This window comes from Plasmodium reichenowi, chromosome 5 (genome assembly GCF_001601855.1).
Source record: "Plasmodium reichenowi strain SY57 chromosome 5, whole genome shotgun sequence".
Lineage (NCBI taxonomy): Eukaryota > Apicomplexa > Aconoidasida > Haemosporida > Plasmodiidae > Plasmodium > Plasmodium reichenowi.
This window is the reverse complement of record NC_033650.1, coordinates 510631-530700: the sequence shown is the minus strand read 5'-3', so window position 1 is coordinate 530700 and position 20070 is coordinate 510631. Positions and strand designations below refer to the sequence as shown.

At 19.0% G+C, this 20070-nt stretch overlaps 6 protein-coding genes across 6 annotated transcripts; 4 read left to right on the top strand and 2 right to left on the bottom strand.

The window, feature by feature from the left end:
- Nucleotides 1–400: 400 nt before the first annotated feature.
- Nucleotides 401–2184, top strand: PRSY57_0514200 (rhomboid protease ROM9; the record flags this gene model as incomplete). The annotated part of the gene is made up of 3 exons (XM_012906210.2): nt 401–1732; nt 1931–2000; nt 2102–2184. 3 exons carry the CDS (start codon nt 401–403, stop codon nt 2182–2184), a joined length of 1485 nt encoding a protein of 494 aa, XP_012761664.2.
- Nucleotides 2185–3469: 1285 nt separating this feature from the next.
- PRSY57_0514100 (RNA-binding protein, putative) lies at nt 3470–5905 on the top strand (the record flags this gene model as incomplete). Its single annotated transcript, XM_012906209.2, has 1 exon — nt 3470–5905. One exon carries the CDS (start codon nt 3470–3472, stop codon nt 5903–5905), a length of 2436 nt encoding a protein of 811 aa, XP_012761663.2.
- An 826-nt stretch (nt 5906–6731) lies between these two features.
- Nucleotides 6732–8051, bottom strand: PRSY57_0514000 (hypothetical protein; the record flags this gene model as incomplete). Its single annotated transcript, XM_012906208.2, has 1 exon — nt 6732–8051. The coding sequence occupies one exon, from the start codon at nt 8049–8051 to the stop codon at nt 6732–6734; it is 1320 nt and encodes a 439-aa protein (XP_012761662.2).
- A 459-nt stretch (nt 8052–8510) lies between these two features.
- Nucleotides 8511–11303, top strand: PRSY57_0513900 (kinase, putative; the record flags this gene model as incomplete). The annotated part of the gene is made up of 1 exon (XM_012906207.2): nt 8511–11303. One exon carries the CDS (start codon nt 8511–8513, stop codon nt 11301–11303), a length of 2793 nt encoding a protein of 930 aa, XP_012761661.2.
- A 517-nt stretch (nt 11304–11820) lies between these two features.
- Nucleotides 11821–16401, bottom strand: PRSY57_0513800 (hypothetical protein; the record flags this gene model as incomplete). Its single annotated transcript, XM_012906206.2, has 1 exon — nt 11821–16401. The coding sequence occupies one exon, from the start codon at nt 16399–16401 to the stop codon at nt 11821–11823; it is 4581 nt and encodes a 1526-aa protein (XP_012761660.2).
- A 1580-nt stretch (nt 16402–17981) lies between these two features.
- Nucleotides 17982–19393, top strand: PRSY57_0513700 (ribose 5-phosphate epimerase, putative; the record flags this gene model as incomplete). Its single annotated transcript, XM_020114551.1, has 5 exons — nt 17982–18005; nt 18240–18401; nt 18528–18695; nt 18795–19046; nt 19289–19393. 5 exons carry the CDS (start codon nt 17982–17984, stop codon nt 19391–19393), a joined length of 711 nt encoding a protein of 236 aa, XP_019970728.1.
- Nucleotides 19394–20070: the final 677 nt, after the last annotated feature.

The window sequence follows — 20070 nt, the reverse complement described above, 5'->3', positions numbered from 1 at the left end:
TGTACATATGTATATATTTTTTTTTTTTTTTTTTTTTCAAACGTTATTATAAATAATATTATTACCCCCCTAAAAAAATATATATATATATATATATATATATATATATATATATACATATATACATTTATGTTAGAAAAAATATTTAAAATATTCCCGGTGGGCATATAAAATATAATATATCAATAATATAATTCTGAACTTTTTTTTTTCTTTTCTTTTTACCATTCTTAAAAAAGGATATTGAGAATATATTATATTCATCACAATATATCATAATATATTTAAATATATATATATATATATATATATTTATTTATTTATTTTATTTTATTTTATTTCCTTATTATAATCGTCCTATTAATTCGTTGTTATATTATTATTTTGTTCTATTTAATGAATGGTGTGGGCGAAAAGGAATTATTTTATTTCTCCTGATTCGTTCAGGAACTTTTGTTTTTATTTTCCCAAGAATATGGAAAGAAGAAGGAAACAAGAGAGATATGTATTTTACTTAAGCGGAAGGAAGAATTCAAATGATTACTTATTTAATAAAATAAAAATAAATGAAAAAAGGGAAAAGCATTTTTGTAATTATAATTTACACCAAAGGACATTTTGTAGATATTCACAAGAAAATATATTTAATAAAGAAAAAAAAAAGAAAAAAAAAGAAAAAATCAATATGATAAATAGAAATGCACATAGAGATGGACAAACAAATGTTTTCTCTTCATTATCATGGTTCAACATTAAATATGATATATTAGAAATGTATAGAAAAAAGAATATTTATAATATCGTGATAAGAAAATATTTGAATAATATATATATAAATTGTAATGATTTAAAAAATAAATATTTAAAAATTTATAAGATATATAATAAAAAATATGTATATATGGAAATAAAAAAAAAAACAATTTCCAACATTACAAAGATATTTACAAATATGTGTATTTATAAAAATTATGTAATAAATAATATTGTAAGAAATAAATTAAAATGGACACATATTGAAGTGTGTTTAAAGAATATTCGATTTAATTATAATAAAAGGAATATTTGTTTATTTGAAAAAATATCTTCTCTATATAAAAACAAATCAAATATACACAAACATATAAATATAAACAAACATATAAATATAAATAAAAACATAAATAAATATACTATATATTATAAAAATATATTTTTATTTCATTATAAATTATCACCAGTAACATACACTTTAATTTTATTACATATATTTGTATATTTCCTATGGAATATTGCCGAACCTTCAAGAAACTCTTATAATTATTATTATATAAATAACTTCAAACATAATAATTATAATAATAAAAACAAATATACATCTCCGTTATTAAGTACAGATACAATGTATAAATATTTCTCTTGTAGTTTACAAAACTTAAAAGAAAAAAAATTATATACCTTAGTAACAAATTTGATTAGCCATAATACTATACAATCATTTTTATTAAATACCATATCTTTATATTATATAGGAACAGCTTTAGAAAGAATTATTCAGTCCAAAAATTTTTTTATAACATATTTAATCAGTGGTGTTCTTTCATCATATATACAAATATTATATCATAAAAATAATTATAATAATATTTATGTATTCGGAGCTAGCGGAAGTATAAGCTCCATATTAACAACATACACTTTTATGTACCCTTCTCAAAATATATACCTGTACGGGGTATTAGCCCTTCCCTTGGTAATAAAACAAATAAATAAATATATATATATATATATATATATATATATATGTATATATTATGATGTGCATATGTGTATATATTAAGATGTATGCTTTTAATAATTGACATGTTCAGTGAAAGGACTATAAAACAATATATTACATTTTAACTTTTTTTTTTTTTTTTTTTTTTTTTTTTTTTTTTTTTTCTTGTAGGCATTATTTTCAAGTTTGTATTTCCTCAACGAAATATACTGTGTCGTTTCTAACAGACAAGATAACACTGGTTCGTTACAATTATTATAATGTGTGGCAATACATTTGGCATATATATATAAAATATATATATATATATATATATATATTTTTTGTTTTATTTTTTCACAGGTCATATTGCTCACTTGACCGGCATGGGATTCGGTTTGATTTACTATTATTTCTTTATTAAAAGGGGGAGATTACTACGATAAGTTTTATATATAGATATTATAATTCTTTTTTATTTGTTATATAATTTACATAATTATAATTATCCATTTCTATTTTTCTTTTTTTTTTTTTTTTGTTGTTCTTATTATTAAATCCAAATAACGTTTTTGTAAATTTACCAATAGGAAAAATATTGGCATAAAATATATATATATGTGAATATTAAAATTTTAATGTACGTGCGTATGTAGAAATTTAATATATATATATATATATATATGATATTATTTTTATTTTATTAAAATGTCCTTCTTTCTAATCTTTTTAATTTTCAATGGCGTACATATATAATATATATATAAATATATATATATGTATGTATATAATTTAATAGTAGAGTATTTTTTTTTGTTTTTTTTTTTTTAAACTGGATGGTTTTTTCATTCTTATTTTTCATAAGATATGGAAATCTATAGAATACATATAATATATATATATATATATATTACTATATATTACACTTATCCTATTTTTTTATTTGATATCCTTGTTTCTTTTTTTTTCGATAAATTATAAAAACTGAAGATTAAATAAAATAAATAAATAATATATATAAATATATATTTCGTAGCGGTATAAAATTAATTTATTATATCTAAATATATATATAAATATATATATAATATATTATAAATAGCACATTTATGAATTTATTTATACGTATTTAAAATATTACATATATATATTTATATATATAATATGTATATTTTAATTAATGGATAATTTTATAAATGTTATCATTTTCTGTTATATTTTTAAGGCATTATTTATTATTTCTGTACGTATAAAAATAACATTATTTTTAGAATAAATAATTTATGTATTTAAAATAATGAAAAAAAAAAAAAAAAAAAAAAAAAAAAAGAAAATACATATTTATCCATATTTTTTATAATAATATACTTATTTTGGAGATCTCCAATTTTAATATAATATTATATATATATATAATATAATATATATATAAATATATAATATATATATATATATATATAATATATATAATATATATACATTTCCATAATTATTTTATGTACGTTTAATATATATTATTTTAAAAATAAAATGATTTTATAAAACTTTAATTAAATTTTATTATTATTATTTTTTTTTTTTATTCTTCATAAAATGAAATATAATATTTATTATATTTCCTTCTTTTCTCATATATAAATAAATAAATAAATACATATATATATATATATATATATATATACATATACATATATATTTAATTTTATTTAATTTTGTATTATATTTTTTAAAATGAGCTTGAAAAGGTTTTTTAATTTTCTAGACGATGATAATAAAACCAAAAAAAAGATTAACACTAATAAGAATGAAGTCGATGACGAAAAAATAATTAATGATGAGGAAGAGAAAATAAAAGATGAAAAAAAATATAAGGAAGAAGGAGAACAAGAAAAAAGTGAAGAATTACCAAAGGAGGAAAAAAAAGGTGGAAAAAGAAGAGGTCGAAAAAAACAAACAGATGACAAAAAAAATGATGATGATAATGATCAGAATGAAAATTATAAAATTAACGACCAATCTCAAACAACATTAAACAAAATAGAAGAAGAAAAAAAAGGTAACGATAATAAAAAAAAAAGAGGAAGAAAAAGTAAAAAGGATAATGATGTAGTTAAAGATGATACAAATGAACATAATAAAGATGATACAAATGAACATAATAAAGATGATTCAAATGAACATAATAAAGATGATACAAATGAACATAATAAAGATGATACAAATGAACATAATAAAGATGATACAAATGAACAAAATAAAGATGATACAAATGAACAAAATAAAGATGATATAAATGAACATAATAAAGATGATACAAATGAACATAATAATAATCATACTAATGAACAAAATAAAGATATTATATGTGACCAAAGCAAAAATGTAATAAATAACCAGAGTACCCATTATGGTAATCAAAATGATCATGGGGATCCGCCAAGTGATGATTTAAAAAATAAGAATGATAAAGAAAATATAAATGATGATAAAAATTGTAAAAAAATAGAGGCACCTAGTCAGATATTATTAAATACACCTCCTCCACCTAGCGGACACCCTCCTACAGGTATACAAAATCTTTCGCATAATTCTCCTCCCGTGCCCCCAGCATGCCCACCTCCTCCTACTCCTCCCGCTCCGCCAGGACAACCAAATCAACCAAATTACCCCTCCCAATATTATAATATGTATAATAATATGAATGTTGAAAATTATATGGGGTACCCGTACTACTATAGTCAATATTATAACGTAGTTCCTCATCAGACCAATGTCCTAAGCATTGATCCAAATAAAGAGAAGCAACTTAATAATAATAATAGTAATGTGTCAGATGGTGGTAAAATGAAGAACGATTTGTTTTCGTCAGGAAATAATTACGATAAAGATATAAATACAGATGAAAGTAATAAGAATATGTCCATATTAGGAAATAATGTTTCAAATTATTATATGAATAATCCTATAAATAATTATTATAATATGTATAATTATAATTATATGAATGGAATGAACAATGTGAATACGTTAAATCCTATAAATGCAATGACATATAATTATTATTATGATAATGTAGGTATATATGACAATAATAAAATGGTCGATGAAAATGTTTTAAATTATTGTTCTATATTAGATAAAAGTATCGAATTAATGAAAAAAAGTGATAAGGTTAAAGAGATTTTAAAAACACCTGCACGTTTACAAATAACACAAGAAGAATTAAATAAAATAGAATATACAGAAGGCAGCGAGCAATATAATATATGGTTTGGTAAATATGTAACAGATAGATATGATAAAAGTATCAAGGGTAGTAGTACTCCACGTTTTGTAGCAAAATATAAATGTAATCCAACAAAGGATTCAGGATATACGAAAGCTGATAAATCATATACAAGTAAACAATATTTTTGTATATATTTCGCAAGAGGATGTTGTGCATATGGTCATAATTGTTTATATAAGCACAGAATTCCTAATGAAAACGATGAACTTGAATTTGAAGCCTCCGTAGATATATTTGGTAGAGAAAAATTTAATACATTTAAAGATGATATGACAGGAGTAGGAACATTTAATAATGATTGTAGAACATTATTTATTGGAAGTATATTTATTAATAATATAAATCAAGTTCCAATTATTGAAAAAATTTTATATGAAGAATTTTTACCATTCGGAAATATAGAATATGTAAGGTACATACCTAATAAAAATATAGCTTTTATTCAATTTACTAATAGAGTAAATGCTGAATTTGCTAAAATAGCCATGTCAGATCAACCAATAGAAAATTATTCAACAGCCTTAACAATAAAATGGGCATTTGAAATAAAAAACCAACCACATAATTTAATACAATATTATAATAATCCATATATTTATGGAAATACAAATCAAGTTATATCGTCAACATGGGAAAATTATCTCATGCAACAACAATATGGGAACAACCATCCAATGTATGCAAATATGAATCATATGTATAATAATACAAATATATATCCTATAGATAATAATAATATTAACACTAATATTAATAGTAATATGGGTGTTCTTGCAAATACCTCTTTATCGGAACATCAAAAGAAAATAAACGACAGATCAGCAACTTTGAATAATTCCTTAAATAAAATCGACCAAATGTTCGACATACAAAATTAAACAACAAATAAATTATATATATATATATATATTTATATATTTATATATATTTATATATATTTATTTATTTGTACGTATTTTTTTTTTTTTTTTTTATATTTCAATTAAACATGCATTTTTGTGTAGCAGCCATTTATGCTAATTAAAATTACCTACCTTCCACCTTTTGATCATTATTAAATTAATTTTTTTCATTTGAAAAAATTAAAATATTAGTGTATATACTTTATATGTTACCCATATTATATATATATATATATATATATATATATATATATATTTATATATATTTATATATTTATGTATAATTTTATTATTATTATTTTTTTTTTTTTTTAACCAAAAACATATCAAATTTTAAGCCTCATCCCGTCATAAAGGAATTTTATAAAACATAAGAAATATGAAACATTATTGAAGATATAATGATTAATTTTTTTTTTTTTTTTTTTTTTTTTTTTTATTGTGAAGACGTCAACAAAGGACAACACATTATATCAAAAGAATATTTACAAAATGGTTATACATAATTATGTCTGGTTTTTATAATGTGCCATGTAATACCATGGCACATATATTAATTTTTATACGGATATACACAAAAAAATAAATAAATAAAATAATAAATATAAATATAAATATAAATAAATAAATAAATATAAATATAAATATATATATATATATATATATATATATATAATGTATGTATTTTTTCATTTTGTATATTATACATATAAATACACATATTTACATATGTCTACCTCTACCAGACTATGTTTGGTGTAGACCAATATATTTTCCCCAATGTACATATTCCTTTATTATTTTAATCAAACTGCTCAAATATGTTAAGCGAATTAAAGACCTGATTTTCTGACTTGTTCAGGTCGTTTTTTTGTTTTGCATTTTGGACATAAATATCTTTTAATCTTGGAAGAAGATTTAATATTTCGATTTTTTCTTTTGATATATTTTCTTTTGTGTGTTCATATAGCATACGTTGTGATAAATTCGAATGATCATTGGATGTGTTTAAATGATTGTAATTTCTGTTGGATAAATGACTCAATTTTTTTTCGTTAACATGACTGTCATCTGATAAAGAGGATGATGAGGAAGAAGATGAGGAGGATGATGAATGTAAAATTTGTTCATCATTGTTTAATAAATTATTTGATTGTGATTGTATATGATCATATGCATAATTATCCTTTTCATTTATATATCCAGTTATTTTTTCTTTTCTATTTATAGATAAAGGTATAATAGGCATATGATCATGTATATAATTTTTTTTTAACATGATGATTTCTTTATATTTTTCGACATTAATATTTTCTCTCAAGGATAGTATATTAACGCATTCACTATTTGACAAATTACCATCTTGTATATTTTTGTTATTAAATTCACTTGTAAATAAATTATTAATACTATTAAAATTCTTTATTAAATCATGTGTATTATTATTATTTTTTTTAGTACATAAATGTTTATAATATAAATAAGAGTTTTGAACAACATTAATATAATTTTCTTTTTCTTTTATTATCATCATTGAAGAAGTATTTTTTCTTAAATTGATTTCTTCATTTTTATTATAACATTCATCATCATCTTCTCCTACATGTTCTTGATTATTATCATTAATAAATTTATTATTATTATTATGTTCATTATTATTATTTTCATCATTATTATTATGTTGGTTATTATTATGTTCATTTTTTTTTTTATTATTATTATTATTTTCCTTGTTCTCCTCTTCATCATATATATGATAATAAATTATATCTTTATATAATTTTGAATAATCCTTCAATATATATATTTCATTATATATATTATAAAAAGATAATTTTAAGCAATATTTTATATCTATATAATTTACAACATGGCTACCTCTAAGAGATGAAAATTTCTTACAATGATATCCAATTGTTTTTATTATTTTCATAAATACATCAAATAATATATCAAAAACTAAACAGCTAGCCTTCTTTATATTTCTGCTTAATAATATGGAACATATAATTTTTTCAATCTTCTCATGTAAATAATCTTCTTTTGTATTAATAAAAGGGTTACCATAATGTTTCGTAATCTCATTACATTTTTCTTCATTCATAATTACATGTCCCTTCATTGTAAGAAAAAAAAAAACAATATTTTCATATTTTTTTATATAAAAAAAATAAAAAAAAACGTTCTTTTTTATTTATATTTTTAAACCTTTCTAAAATTCAAACATCACAAAGAAATCAAACAAAATAAAATAAAATAAAATATTAAAATTAATTACATATCAAAATTTACATATTATTAAAAATATAAAATATAAAATATTATATTATATAAAGGAGAAAATATATCTTTTTTATGGTATACTTCTCATTGTATTTACAAAATTAATATATTATATGAAATATATTAACATATTTTTAATATATAAATAATATATATATATATATATAATTAATATATTTATTTTTATATTTAACCTTTTAACCTTATAAAAAGAAAAAAAAAAAAAAAAAACATCATAAATATGATATTAAAAATCCAACTTTATAGCCGTAATAGTATATAAAAAAGATATAAACATATGGATGAAAAGAATAATCCAGATGATGAAAAAAAAAGAAATTATGATAAAGATAAAAAAAATGAAGAAATAAATGAAAAGTACAATGAAAGCTTAGATGTATATATCCTAAATTCATATAATAATGAAACACATATCATAGAGAAGGAAGAAAATGATAATAAACATGAAAATATAATAAAATATAATAATAATAGAAGGAACCTACCACTTGAACAAAATAATTATTATATTGATAAAACGATAAAACCTAATAATAAATGTAATGATATAATAATCAATAATGTTGATGTGTCTGAATTTTTTTATAAAAATGAAACATCAAATGTTAATTTGAATGAATTATGCTTCTCAACAAATACAAAAAAGAATGATAATATAAATAATAATGATTGTTGTTATAATTATACAACAGGTAACAATTACAGCTCGTCACTAGATACGAATAATAAAAATTATTGTAAACAAAATTGTAATATATTAAATATTTCTAAAGATAATATAAATGAAAAATATGATATAAATAAGAACCAGTATATATCCCTTGTTAAACAAGAGAAACAGGAAAACAAAAATAATTATGTGAATACACAAAATGATTGTGAATTTTTATACAACATGGATAATATAAAATTAACAGGAACTTCTGTTATGTTAACAAATGAAACTTCAAAGTATATTTATAAGTTAATTCCTTTTTTTAAAAATGGAGAAGCACAGTTTTATGTTAGGGTTAATGAGGCGTACAATGATATATATAAAAAGGGAGAAATAAAAACACCTTTAGGGGATGTTGAAATGGATGATAATAAAAATAAAAATAATGATGATAATAATTTAAATAATGATGATAATAATAAAAATAAAAATAATGATGATAATAATAAAAATAAAAATAATGATGATAATAATAAAAATAAAAATAATGATGATAATAATAAAAATAAAAATAATGATGATAATAATAATAACAAAAATAATCATAATAATCATAATAAATATAGTAATTGTAATTATTCCAATTTGTATGAATATACAGATATACTTTTTAGAATGGATAATATATATAACCTTTTTCTTGAAACACAAAAAAAATGTATAGAAGATAACAGTGGGAAAGATATATTTTTCTCCATATTAAATAAGAAAACTAATATATCCATAGTACATAATAAAGTTAACAATCCATCCAATGTTGATTTAGATGTATGTAATACATATGAACACGTTAAAGAATTAACATTTGAAGAAAATTATTATCATACAATTTTGTGTGAACCTGTAAAAAAATTATATATATCAGAAAAAAGACACATAAATATTCATAATATATTAAATGGAAATAATTATATTTATGATATAAAAACAAACGATTGTAAAAACTGTAATGAATTTTCATTATGTAATGATAAAACAATGACTACAGTTAAAAGGTGTCAATGTCGAATTTATGAAAAATTCATATTATCTCTTCTAGTTAAATATAAATTAATTCCTCAATGTTTTGATTTGGTTAAAGTAATTAAATGTACACAAAATGAGAAACATAAAAAAAATGTAAAAGAAGATGAAAATTTTAAAATGTGTACAAATATACAACCAACTAACGAAATAACAAATAATACAAATTATCAACATGAAAAAGAATTTATTAAATTTGAAAAAAATAGTCCAACAGAAAATTATACTTATGAAGATATTCATTCTTTGAACAGAAATTATAATCATAAAAATAAATGCATAGTAAATAATGATCAGGAAATATGGAAAGTGTACAATGATAAATGTAAAAATAATCATGATGTATATATTCATTCCTCTCTTAAGTTAGAAAAAGTATGCTATAATATTAAAGCTTATAATCAACAAATAATAGATTTAAAACTTGGTTATAATACAATCATTGATAATGATCTCTCATTTAATAAAGATTTGTTAAAGGATAGTCATTCTGTAGATTCGAAATTAAAAGAATATTATGTAGATAAATGGTCCAAAATGAAAAAAGAAATAAGAAAGAAATTTACAACGACCAATGTGAGTGATCAACATATTATAGATTTATGTTCAAAAGATTTAAATTTACCAACATGTTTCGATAAATATAATAATAAGGATATTTATGCCTTATTAAAATCATGGAGGCAAAATGTTACAGCTTTAAAATCAACACAAAGAAATTTAGGATTTAGAATATGTACATTAATACAACATATAAATTATTCAGACCTATTAAATGATGATCAAGTAAAAATACAGTATTCAAATTTTGTACAAGATAATTATTTATTGGGAAAAAATAATATAGGAAATACTGAAACCAATACATTAAAAAAATATTCAGAATTAAACAAAATAGAAATAAAAGATTGTTATGATCATGTAACCAAAAAATTAAAAATTAATAGACACCTTGGTTTGACTTTACGTGAAGATCAAGTTATATATGTATTGTCAATTTTTTTTAAAAAAATCGTACACTTAATTTTACCACAATTATTAAATTTAAAAATATGGTTAGAACAACAATATTTATATTCTTTTTGTTCAACGTCATTATTAATAATATATGATAAAAACAAACCATCATTCTGTGATATTAAATGGATTGATTTTACTTATTCTTTACAACATGAATCCAATTTGAAGCACTACCCTTTAAATAATACAAAACTTAATATGGACATTGTTTCTGGATTAAATAATTTAATTAAATTGTGTAGAACTATATTTTTTACTAATATTATACCACCAATTGTTAAAAATGATACCAAAAGGAAAAAGGAAGAATGAATCTTATAGCACAATTATTTTTGTCATTATGTCTTGGTTATATTAACATGTAGAAAAATATAAATGTAAATATATATATATATATATATATATATATATATATATATATGTATGTATGTATGTATGTATGTATTTATTTATTTATTTATGTGCATATATTTATATAGTTTAATTTATTGATTTGCGTGTGTGCATTTTTATATTTATTTTACATGTACAAGTCAGGTTTATTTCTTTCTTTCTTTATTTATTTATATATTTATTTATTTATTTATTTATTTATTTTTTTTTTTTTTTGCTAACGGAATGGCTAGCTGTTCATGCATATAATTACATATATATATTTTACATCTTACTATATTACTATTTTAATTTTTTTATGATATTATATAAATGATACACTTTAGAAAAATATTTTTTATTTTTTATTTTTTATTTTTAATTTTTTATTTTTAATTTTTTATTTTTTATTTTTTATGTGGATTCTTATATTAAACTTTATTTTTAATGATTAACATCATATATATATTTTTTTTTTTTTTTTTTTTTCCTTTTTTTTAACCAACTGGAAGGATTTATAAATCAAAACATGAAATATAAAAAAGAAAAGCACATCATTGTATGGTGCTTGTATTTTCTTCTTCCTTTTAATTTTTTGAACGAATTTTAAAAAGAATGTAATGAATTCATAGGGTGTGATATATGTATTATAAAAATCTAAAATGTTCATATAATTTTTATGTGAAAATATATATTTTCTAAAACAATAAATTGGGGTTTTTATATATTGATTTTTTGGAAGATAAAAAAGAGTGGTATATAAATTATTATTGGTATTTAATTTATTATTATATGTCTCTTTATTGTGTATATCATTTGTTTTGATTTGTTTATTAATATTTGAATTATTAATATTACTAACAGGATTGTTTTCCTTTTCCTTTTCCTTTTCCCTTTTCTTTTTCTTATTTGTTTTTGTTTTTGTTTTTTTTATTGATGATATATCATGATGTGTAGAAGGAATAATTTCTTTCTTGAGAATTTGAGATTCCTTTTGAAGAGTAGAATGTTGCTCATTTATTTGATGACTAAATAATTCTTTCTCTTTTTTATTTAATATATTTATGAATGTTTGAAAAACTATTTTTTGATGAATAGAAGAATAGGTAGTTTTATTTGTATTATATATTAATTTATTAGCTACCAATTTATTATTATGACATATATTATTTTTTGTACATTTATAATATTGATTGGTATATTTATCTTTTTGTTTTTTTAATATCATATAATAATGTAATATATTATTTTTTAGAACATGTTTTTGTATTTTTCTGAGTTTCTTTTTTTTCTTCAACCTTTTTAAATAAATGTCTATAAGGGGTTCTTGTATTAAATGTATCCTTTGAGGTATCAATATTTTAGAAAACATGGATAGAACTTCAAAAAAGGATAAACAAAATTGATGAGACATCTTTTGTATGTTCTCTTCAACTTTGTGATTAAAATATTTTCTGTTTTTATAATGATTTCTTTTAATAGTATATATATTATGATCATAATTTTCATTAGGATTTATAGGAAAGGAATTTATTTGTTTACACATGCAATCATTTTTGTTGTGCTGTTCATCATTTTTATGACATGTATATATATTTTGATTATATTTTTTCACTTGATCATTTAATATAATTTGTTCTTTTTTTATTTCTATAATATTATTATGTTCAATATTTAATGATGATGATGATGATAATAATATTTTTCCATTTTTATTATTTTCATGAGCATCTGTCTGAAATATTATATGATAAGAAGGATTATTATATATATCACCATATTTTATCTTTTTTGTATATATTTTTTTTTTTTTTAAAGAAGACAAATTAACACAATTCATATTATGGTTGTTATTATATTTTGTCATTATATTAAGGTCACAACAAAATTTTAAAATATTTTTTAATTTTATGGATACATTTAATTTCATTGAAAAAATTGATATACATTTTTGCTTTTTTTTAAAAATCAAAAAAAAAAGAATGTAGTAATACACAAAATTTTCCAATATATTTCTTAATTCTTGTTCATATAAATTTTTATTCTTCAAATAAAATTTGATTCTTTTTAAACAGAATTTACAAGTTTTTTTTTTATTATTTTTTTTTATTTTTGGACAAAATTTATATAATATGGTATTATGATAATATATAGGAAAGAAATGATTCCACATATGAATATTATTAATTTTGTAATTTTTCACAAATTTTGTAGTATTTTTCTTTTTTATTATGTTTCGTTTATTTTTATTATTATTTTTTTTCTTTACATTAATTATATATGTTATTCCATCTATTTCCTTTTCTTTATAATGATAACTTGTTTTTTTATTATTATTATTATTATTATTATTATTATTTATTTTTTTAATATATCTATAGGTATAAAAATTAAAATATTTTTTGGTTTTAATTTGTTGTATTATATCTTGTTTTTCATTTTCTTTATATTTTCCCCATGATGCATGTTCTTTTAACAACTGAATCAAGTAATATAAATTTTTCTGTTCACACATTTTATCATATCCATTCCTTATATCTATATGTACAAGTGTAAGAATGAACGAATGAAAAGTGATTATTCTTTTTTCATCATGTATATAATATTTTCTTAAAAAAAGATAGTCTGTAATTTTTTTCATATATGACATAAATTCTACATTATTATTATTTTTATTATTATTATTATTATTATTATTATTATTATTATCATCACATTGTCTATAATACATATGAAGATATAAAAATTTATATATATTATTATCTTTGAATTTTTTCGTATTTTTTTCATATTTACATAATATATCCATAAAAGGATATAATAAAGGAATAGTCGTAATCAACATACTACACAAAACGTAATATAAAAAATGAATATTTTCTTTTTCCACATTATTATATTTTACAATAAAAAAAAGTATACTTTTTAATAAAATATAATTTTCTTGTTTATAAAAGGAATGTTTAAAATGATAGATATAAAAATTTGTGCAATCTTTTAATAAACATAAATCCATATTAAAAATAAAATATTGATAAAGACAATATAAGTAGTTTCTTGAATATATATTTTGTATTTTGTTATTAGATGAACATAAATGTGTCTTATGTTTACAGGTATCATATGTTATACTTTTTTGTGAAGTATTATTATGAATAATAAAATTATTGGGAGTATTCATGATGGTTATATTGTCTTTATGTATTAATCTTTTACTTCCATGTTCACATTTGTGTTCACCCTTGTGTTCACCCTTGTGCTCACCCTTGTGCTCACCTTTGTGCTCACCTTTGTGCTCACCTTCATGTTCATTTTTATTCGTTGAAATATTTGGCAAACAATCAAACGATGTAAACAATTTTATAATAAAATCCTTTTCATTAAATAAAAAACCAAACTTTTCGGTAGCGTCCTCATTTTGTTGAAAAAAACAATTTTCCCGCCCCTCATCAACACCAGATAAATGATCTATGACTAGATTATTTAGAGAATATCGTGAAAAGTGAATATCAAATATATGCGATTTATAAAACATATTCCATAAATTTAATAATGTAAAAGAATTATAATAAAACTTTTTATTATTGTTCGAATGACGTTTTTTTTTAATATATTGATTATATGTATTACTATTTATGTTCATAGTGTTTTTAATTTTATAAACGTTATATATATGAATAAGAAAAGAGAAATTTTCATATATTATTTTGTACAAATTTTCCAACTTTTTATTTTTTATATTATAATAGTTTTTAAAATATGAAAGATTAATTACATTACATAATGTATTATTAGTATATAAATTATTTAGTACATATATTTTATTTTTTGCGAATTCATATATTAATTTATTTTGTTTATAAAAACATAGATTAATAATATTATTGACATTTATTAAATATCCATATCCATGTTTTTTATTATTTTTCCACATACCTATATATTTCTTACCATTATAATAATTAAATATACCGTATCCAGAACGTTTCCCTTTTTTCCAGTACCCTTCATAACTATCATAAGATCCATTGTGATATATAATATTATTATTTCTATATGTATCATCTTTATTATCATATGTATTTATATTTTCCTCAAATGGTTTAATTCTATTTTTATTTATATTTTTTTTTCTTTTCTTAAACCAGAAAAATTTCCCATATCCTTCCTCTTTATCATTTTTCCATTGTCCAACATAAATACTATGTACAAAAAAAAAACATTTTTTCTTATTATATAAAGTGTTGTCTTCTTTTTTAATACTATACACCTTATTATTGATGTAACTCATTTCATTATTTTCAATGTCTTTTATTTTCGTATCACCAGAATTACTATAATTTATTCGGTATTTTTTTTTTTTTATCCAGGTCATTTTTCCATATCCCCATTTTTTATTTTTTTTCCAGAAACCAACATAATATGAACCATCCTTATAATATTGAATACCGTAAAAATATCTTTGATTATTTTTAAAATATCCTTTATATAAATAAATTTTTTTCTTCTTCTTATAATAATAATAATTATTATTATTATCATTATGATCATTATGATCATTATTAATATTATTATATAGTCTTATTTTACCATATCCATGTCTTTTATTATTTTTCCAGGACCCCTTATATATTAATTTTGAATTATTTTTATTCCTAAAAATATTTTTTCCCACTTTATTCTTTTTCCCCCTATATATATATCCTTTATATATGAAATGTTTGGATTGTATTTGTCCATATCCTGTTAACTCTCGTTTCGTAAATATACCAGAATATTCCTTTTTATTATTATTTCTTATACGTATATTAGGATAAAAATATGGACAGGAATAATTATCAAATTTGGCTAGTCCGCAAAATGTGTTATTATAAAGTTTTACATTATGTAAATCTAAAGATTGTTGTGAAGTTAAATGTACTGAATCATTTTTATTTCCTTTTTCATCTTTTAAAAAAAACCATATCCAATACTGAATTATATCATTATAGAGTAATAAACTTAAGGTTGTGTTATTTGTAGAATTAGGTTTATACATTAGATTTATCAAAAAAAAATTGAAGTATAATAAAGTGCAAAATTATAATGATCTTTAAAAATAATATTACATCATATCATAAATATAAAATCTTTTTTTTTTTTTTTTTTTATTTGAGATATAAAAAAAATGTACCTTTTGTTACATCGAACATATATATATATATATATATATATATTATCTATATTGAAATATCTTCTTGATTTTTTTTCTTTTTTATGAACTATTTTGGAATATTTTCTAACAATAGGAAGATAGCAAAGGGTTTTATGGAATTATTCGATATATATATATATAATATTCTTTTATGATTAAAAGACGAGACATGAACATTGACATTAACATTAACATTGACATTAACATTGACATTGACATTGACATTAACAGTGACATAACTATTTATAGAAATACATACTCATATGTATTATCTAATTAGTATAAAGGAAAATAGGTAAGTTTATTATTTTTATTTTCGTCTTTATTATATATATATAATATAGGGAGAGAAAACAAAATATTACATATTTTAAACATTTATATAGATCAGAGTTCAATTATAATTAACTTTTTTTTTTTTTTTTTTTTTTTTAAAAAATTTTTAATAATATAAAAAAAACCTAAAAAAATATTATAAAAAAAAAAAAAAAAAAAAAAAAAAAAACATAAATGTGAATAATATACACAATAAGGAACTTAAAAAAAAAAAAAAATATATATATATATATATATATATATAATAATATTATATATAATGTATATTTTATAAACAATATTATTTTTATTTGGTTGTTTGAAATTATATGTATAATTTATACTTACGGCATATATATATATATATATATATTTACTATTGTTTTTATGTAAACTAATATATATATTATTATATATATATATTTTTATTTATTTGATAAACTATAGGTTACTATTTATTCATATATTCTTTAACATATTATTATGTTTTTTATAAATAAAAAAGCTAAACTAGTTATTTACGACTATACTATATATATATATATATATATATATATATATATATATATATATATGTATATATTTTTTTTTTTTTATCATTTTGTTTTCTTAATCTCAACCAGTTCATTAAATTCTATACAAGCATCAACTTTTTAATGGTATAATTTTATAATTATCCAATAAAAATGAATACATTAATTTTGTAAATGTGATTGTTTTTTATTTTTTTATTATTTTTTTTTTTTCTTTTTGTTAATATGAGTATTAATAATAATATATAAAAAGTTCCTTTTATATTATGGTATATTTAAATATATTGTTGTATAAAATAATTTAAAAAAATATTATGTACAACATAAAAATATAATATATATATATATATATATATATATATATATATATATGTTTATTGTTGGAGACTGAAATAATGAGATATAAAAATGTATTTTAATAAATGATATATAATAAGATTATTTTATAAGTTCTTTATTTTATTTTTCATTTTTCTCTTCCATTATAAGTATATAATATATAAAAAAAAAGTCCCCATCGATTTTTTTTTTTTATTTTTACTTTTTAATGTACTGTCGTAAGGAGAGAAAGAACAAATGGACAGTTTAAAAAAGATAGTTGTAAGTTTGTGAACATATATATATATATGTGTTATAAAATATTAGTTTAAAAAATAATTTATTGTATACATAGATAAATGTATATATGGAAATAGTGGATACTCTCCCGCGCGCAAAAAAAAAAAAAAAAAAAAAAAAAAAAAAAAAATATATATATATATATTTATATATATATATTTATATTATTGTGTGTATATTAATTATTCAATTTATTATATTTTATTTTTTTTATAGGCTTATAAAGCAGTAGACGAATATGTACAATCGAATATGACGATAGGACTGGGAACAGGTTCTACGGTTTTCTATGTGCTTGAACGTATTGATAATTTATTAAAAAGTGGAAAATTAAAAGATGTTGTATGTATACCCACAAGTATCGACACAGAATTGAAGGTAATAAATAATTATATATATATGTATATATATATAATTATTTATATATAATTATTTATATATATTTATTTATGTATTTATGTGTATGTATTTATTTATGTGTATCCATTTTATTTTTTCTTATAGGCGAGAAAACTGGGTATACCCTTGACCACATTAGAAAAACATTCAAATATTGATATTACCATAGATGGAACTGATGAAATAGATTTAAATTTAAATTTAATAAAAGGAAGGGGGGGAGCCTTAGTTCGTGAGAAGCTTGTCGCTTCTAGTTCGTCCCTTTTCATAATAGTAAGAGATAAACCAAGTACATACATACATACATACATATATATATATGTGTATATTTTATTTTATTTATTTTATTTTTTTTTTTTGTGAACTTACCAGATTGGTGATGAGTCCAAATTATGCACTAATGGATTGGGCATGACAGGGGCTGTTCCTATAGAAATCCTTACATTTGGATATGAAAAAATCATAGAGAATTTGTTAAAAATATATACACTCAAAGGATGTACATATAAAATAAGAAAGAGAAACGGGGAAATATTTATTACTGACAATAAAAATTATATTGTAGATTTTTTTTTTACTGAGCCTATACAAGATTTATTAGAAACATGTACAAGAATTAAAATGGTAACAAGGAAACATGAACAAATATTTTATTTTGAATGAATATGTGAATTTAAGTATATGTTATTATATAATAATAATGATTATTATGTACATATATTTTAAATAGATTGTTATACAACATATATTTTAAATAGATTCTTATATAACATATATTTTTAATAGATTGATATATAACATATATTTTTAATAGATTGTTATACCATCATATATTTTCATTTTTTTTTTTTTTTTTTTTTTTTCAGACTACAGGAGTTGTTGATCATGGTATTTTTGTTAACATGACGAATGTAGCTTTAATAAGTAAACACGATGGAACTGTATTAACATTAAACAAAAAATATGAATAAATAATATTCATACTATATATATTTATATATATATATATATATATATATATATTTATTTATTTAATTTTGATAAATAAAAAAAAAAAAAATAATAATAAAGTTTCAAATTGTCATTAAATTTTTTGAATTAAAAATTTATAACACTGGAGAAATATTATATTTTCTTCTTTTTATTATGTTTTATGGTTTATTTTACCATATTGTTTTGTTTAAAAAAAAAAAAAAAAAAAAAAATTGAAATAAATTTTATTTCCAGTTTTTTTAGTTTTTCCTAATATATATATATAAAATATGTTTATTTATTTATATTATTTAATTAACTCAGAAAAATATTCTTTTATACACCATTTGTAGATGTGTATATACAAAAATATTTTATTATATTATTATATTATTATTAATATTATTATATTATTATTTCATTATATTATTATATTATTGTTTTATTTTTTTTTACTTAATATATATAATATACATATATATGTTTGTATAGTCCTTAATTAATACTGTCATATATTTTAATTTATTATTTTATATAAAAATGAACTTGAAAAAAGTTATAAAAAGTATTAAAAATATAATTATTAATTTTATAACTATTATATATTTAAATAGTATTAATATATATATATATATATTTTTTTTTTTTTTTTTTTTTTTTTTTTTTTTTTTTTTTT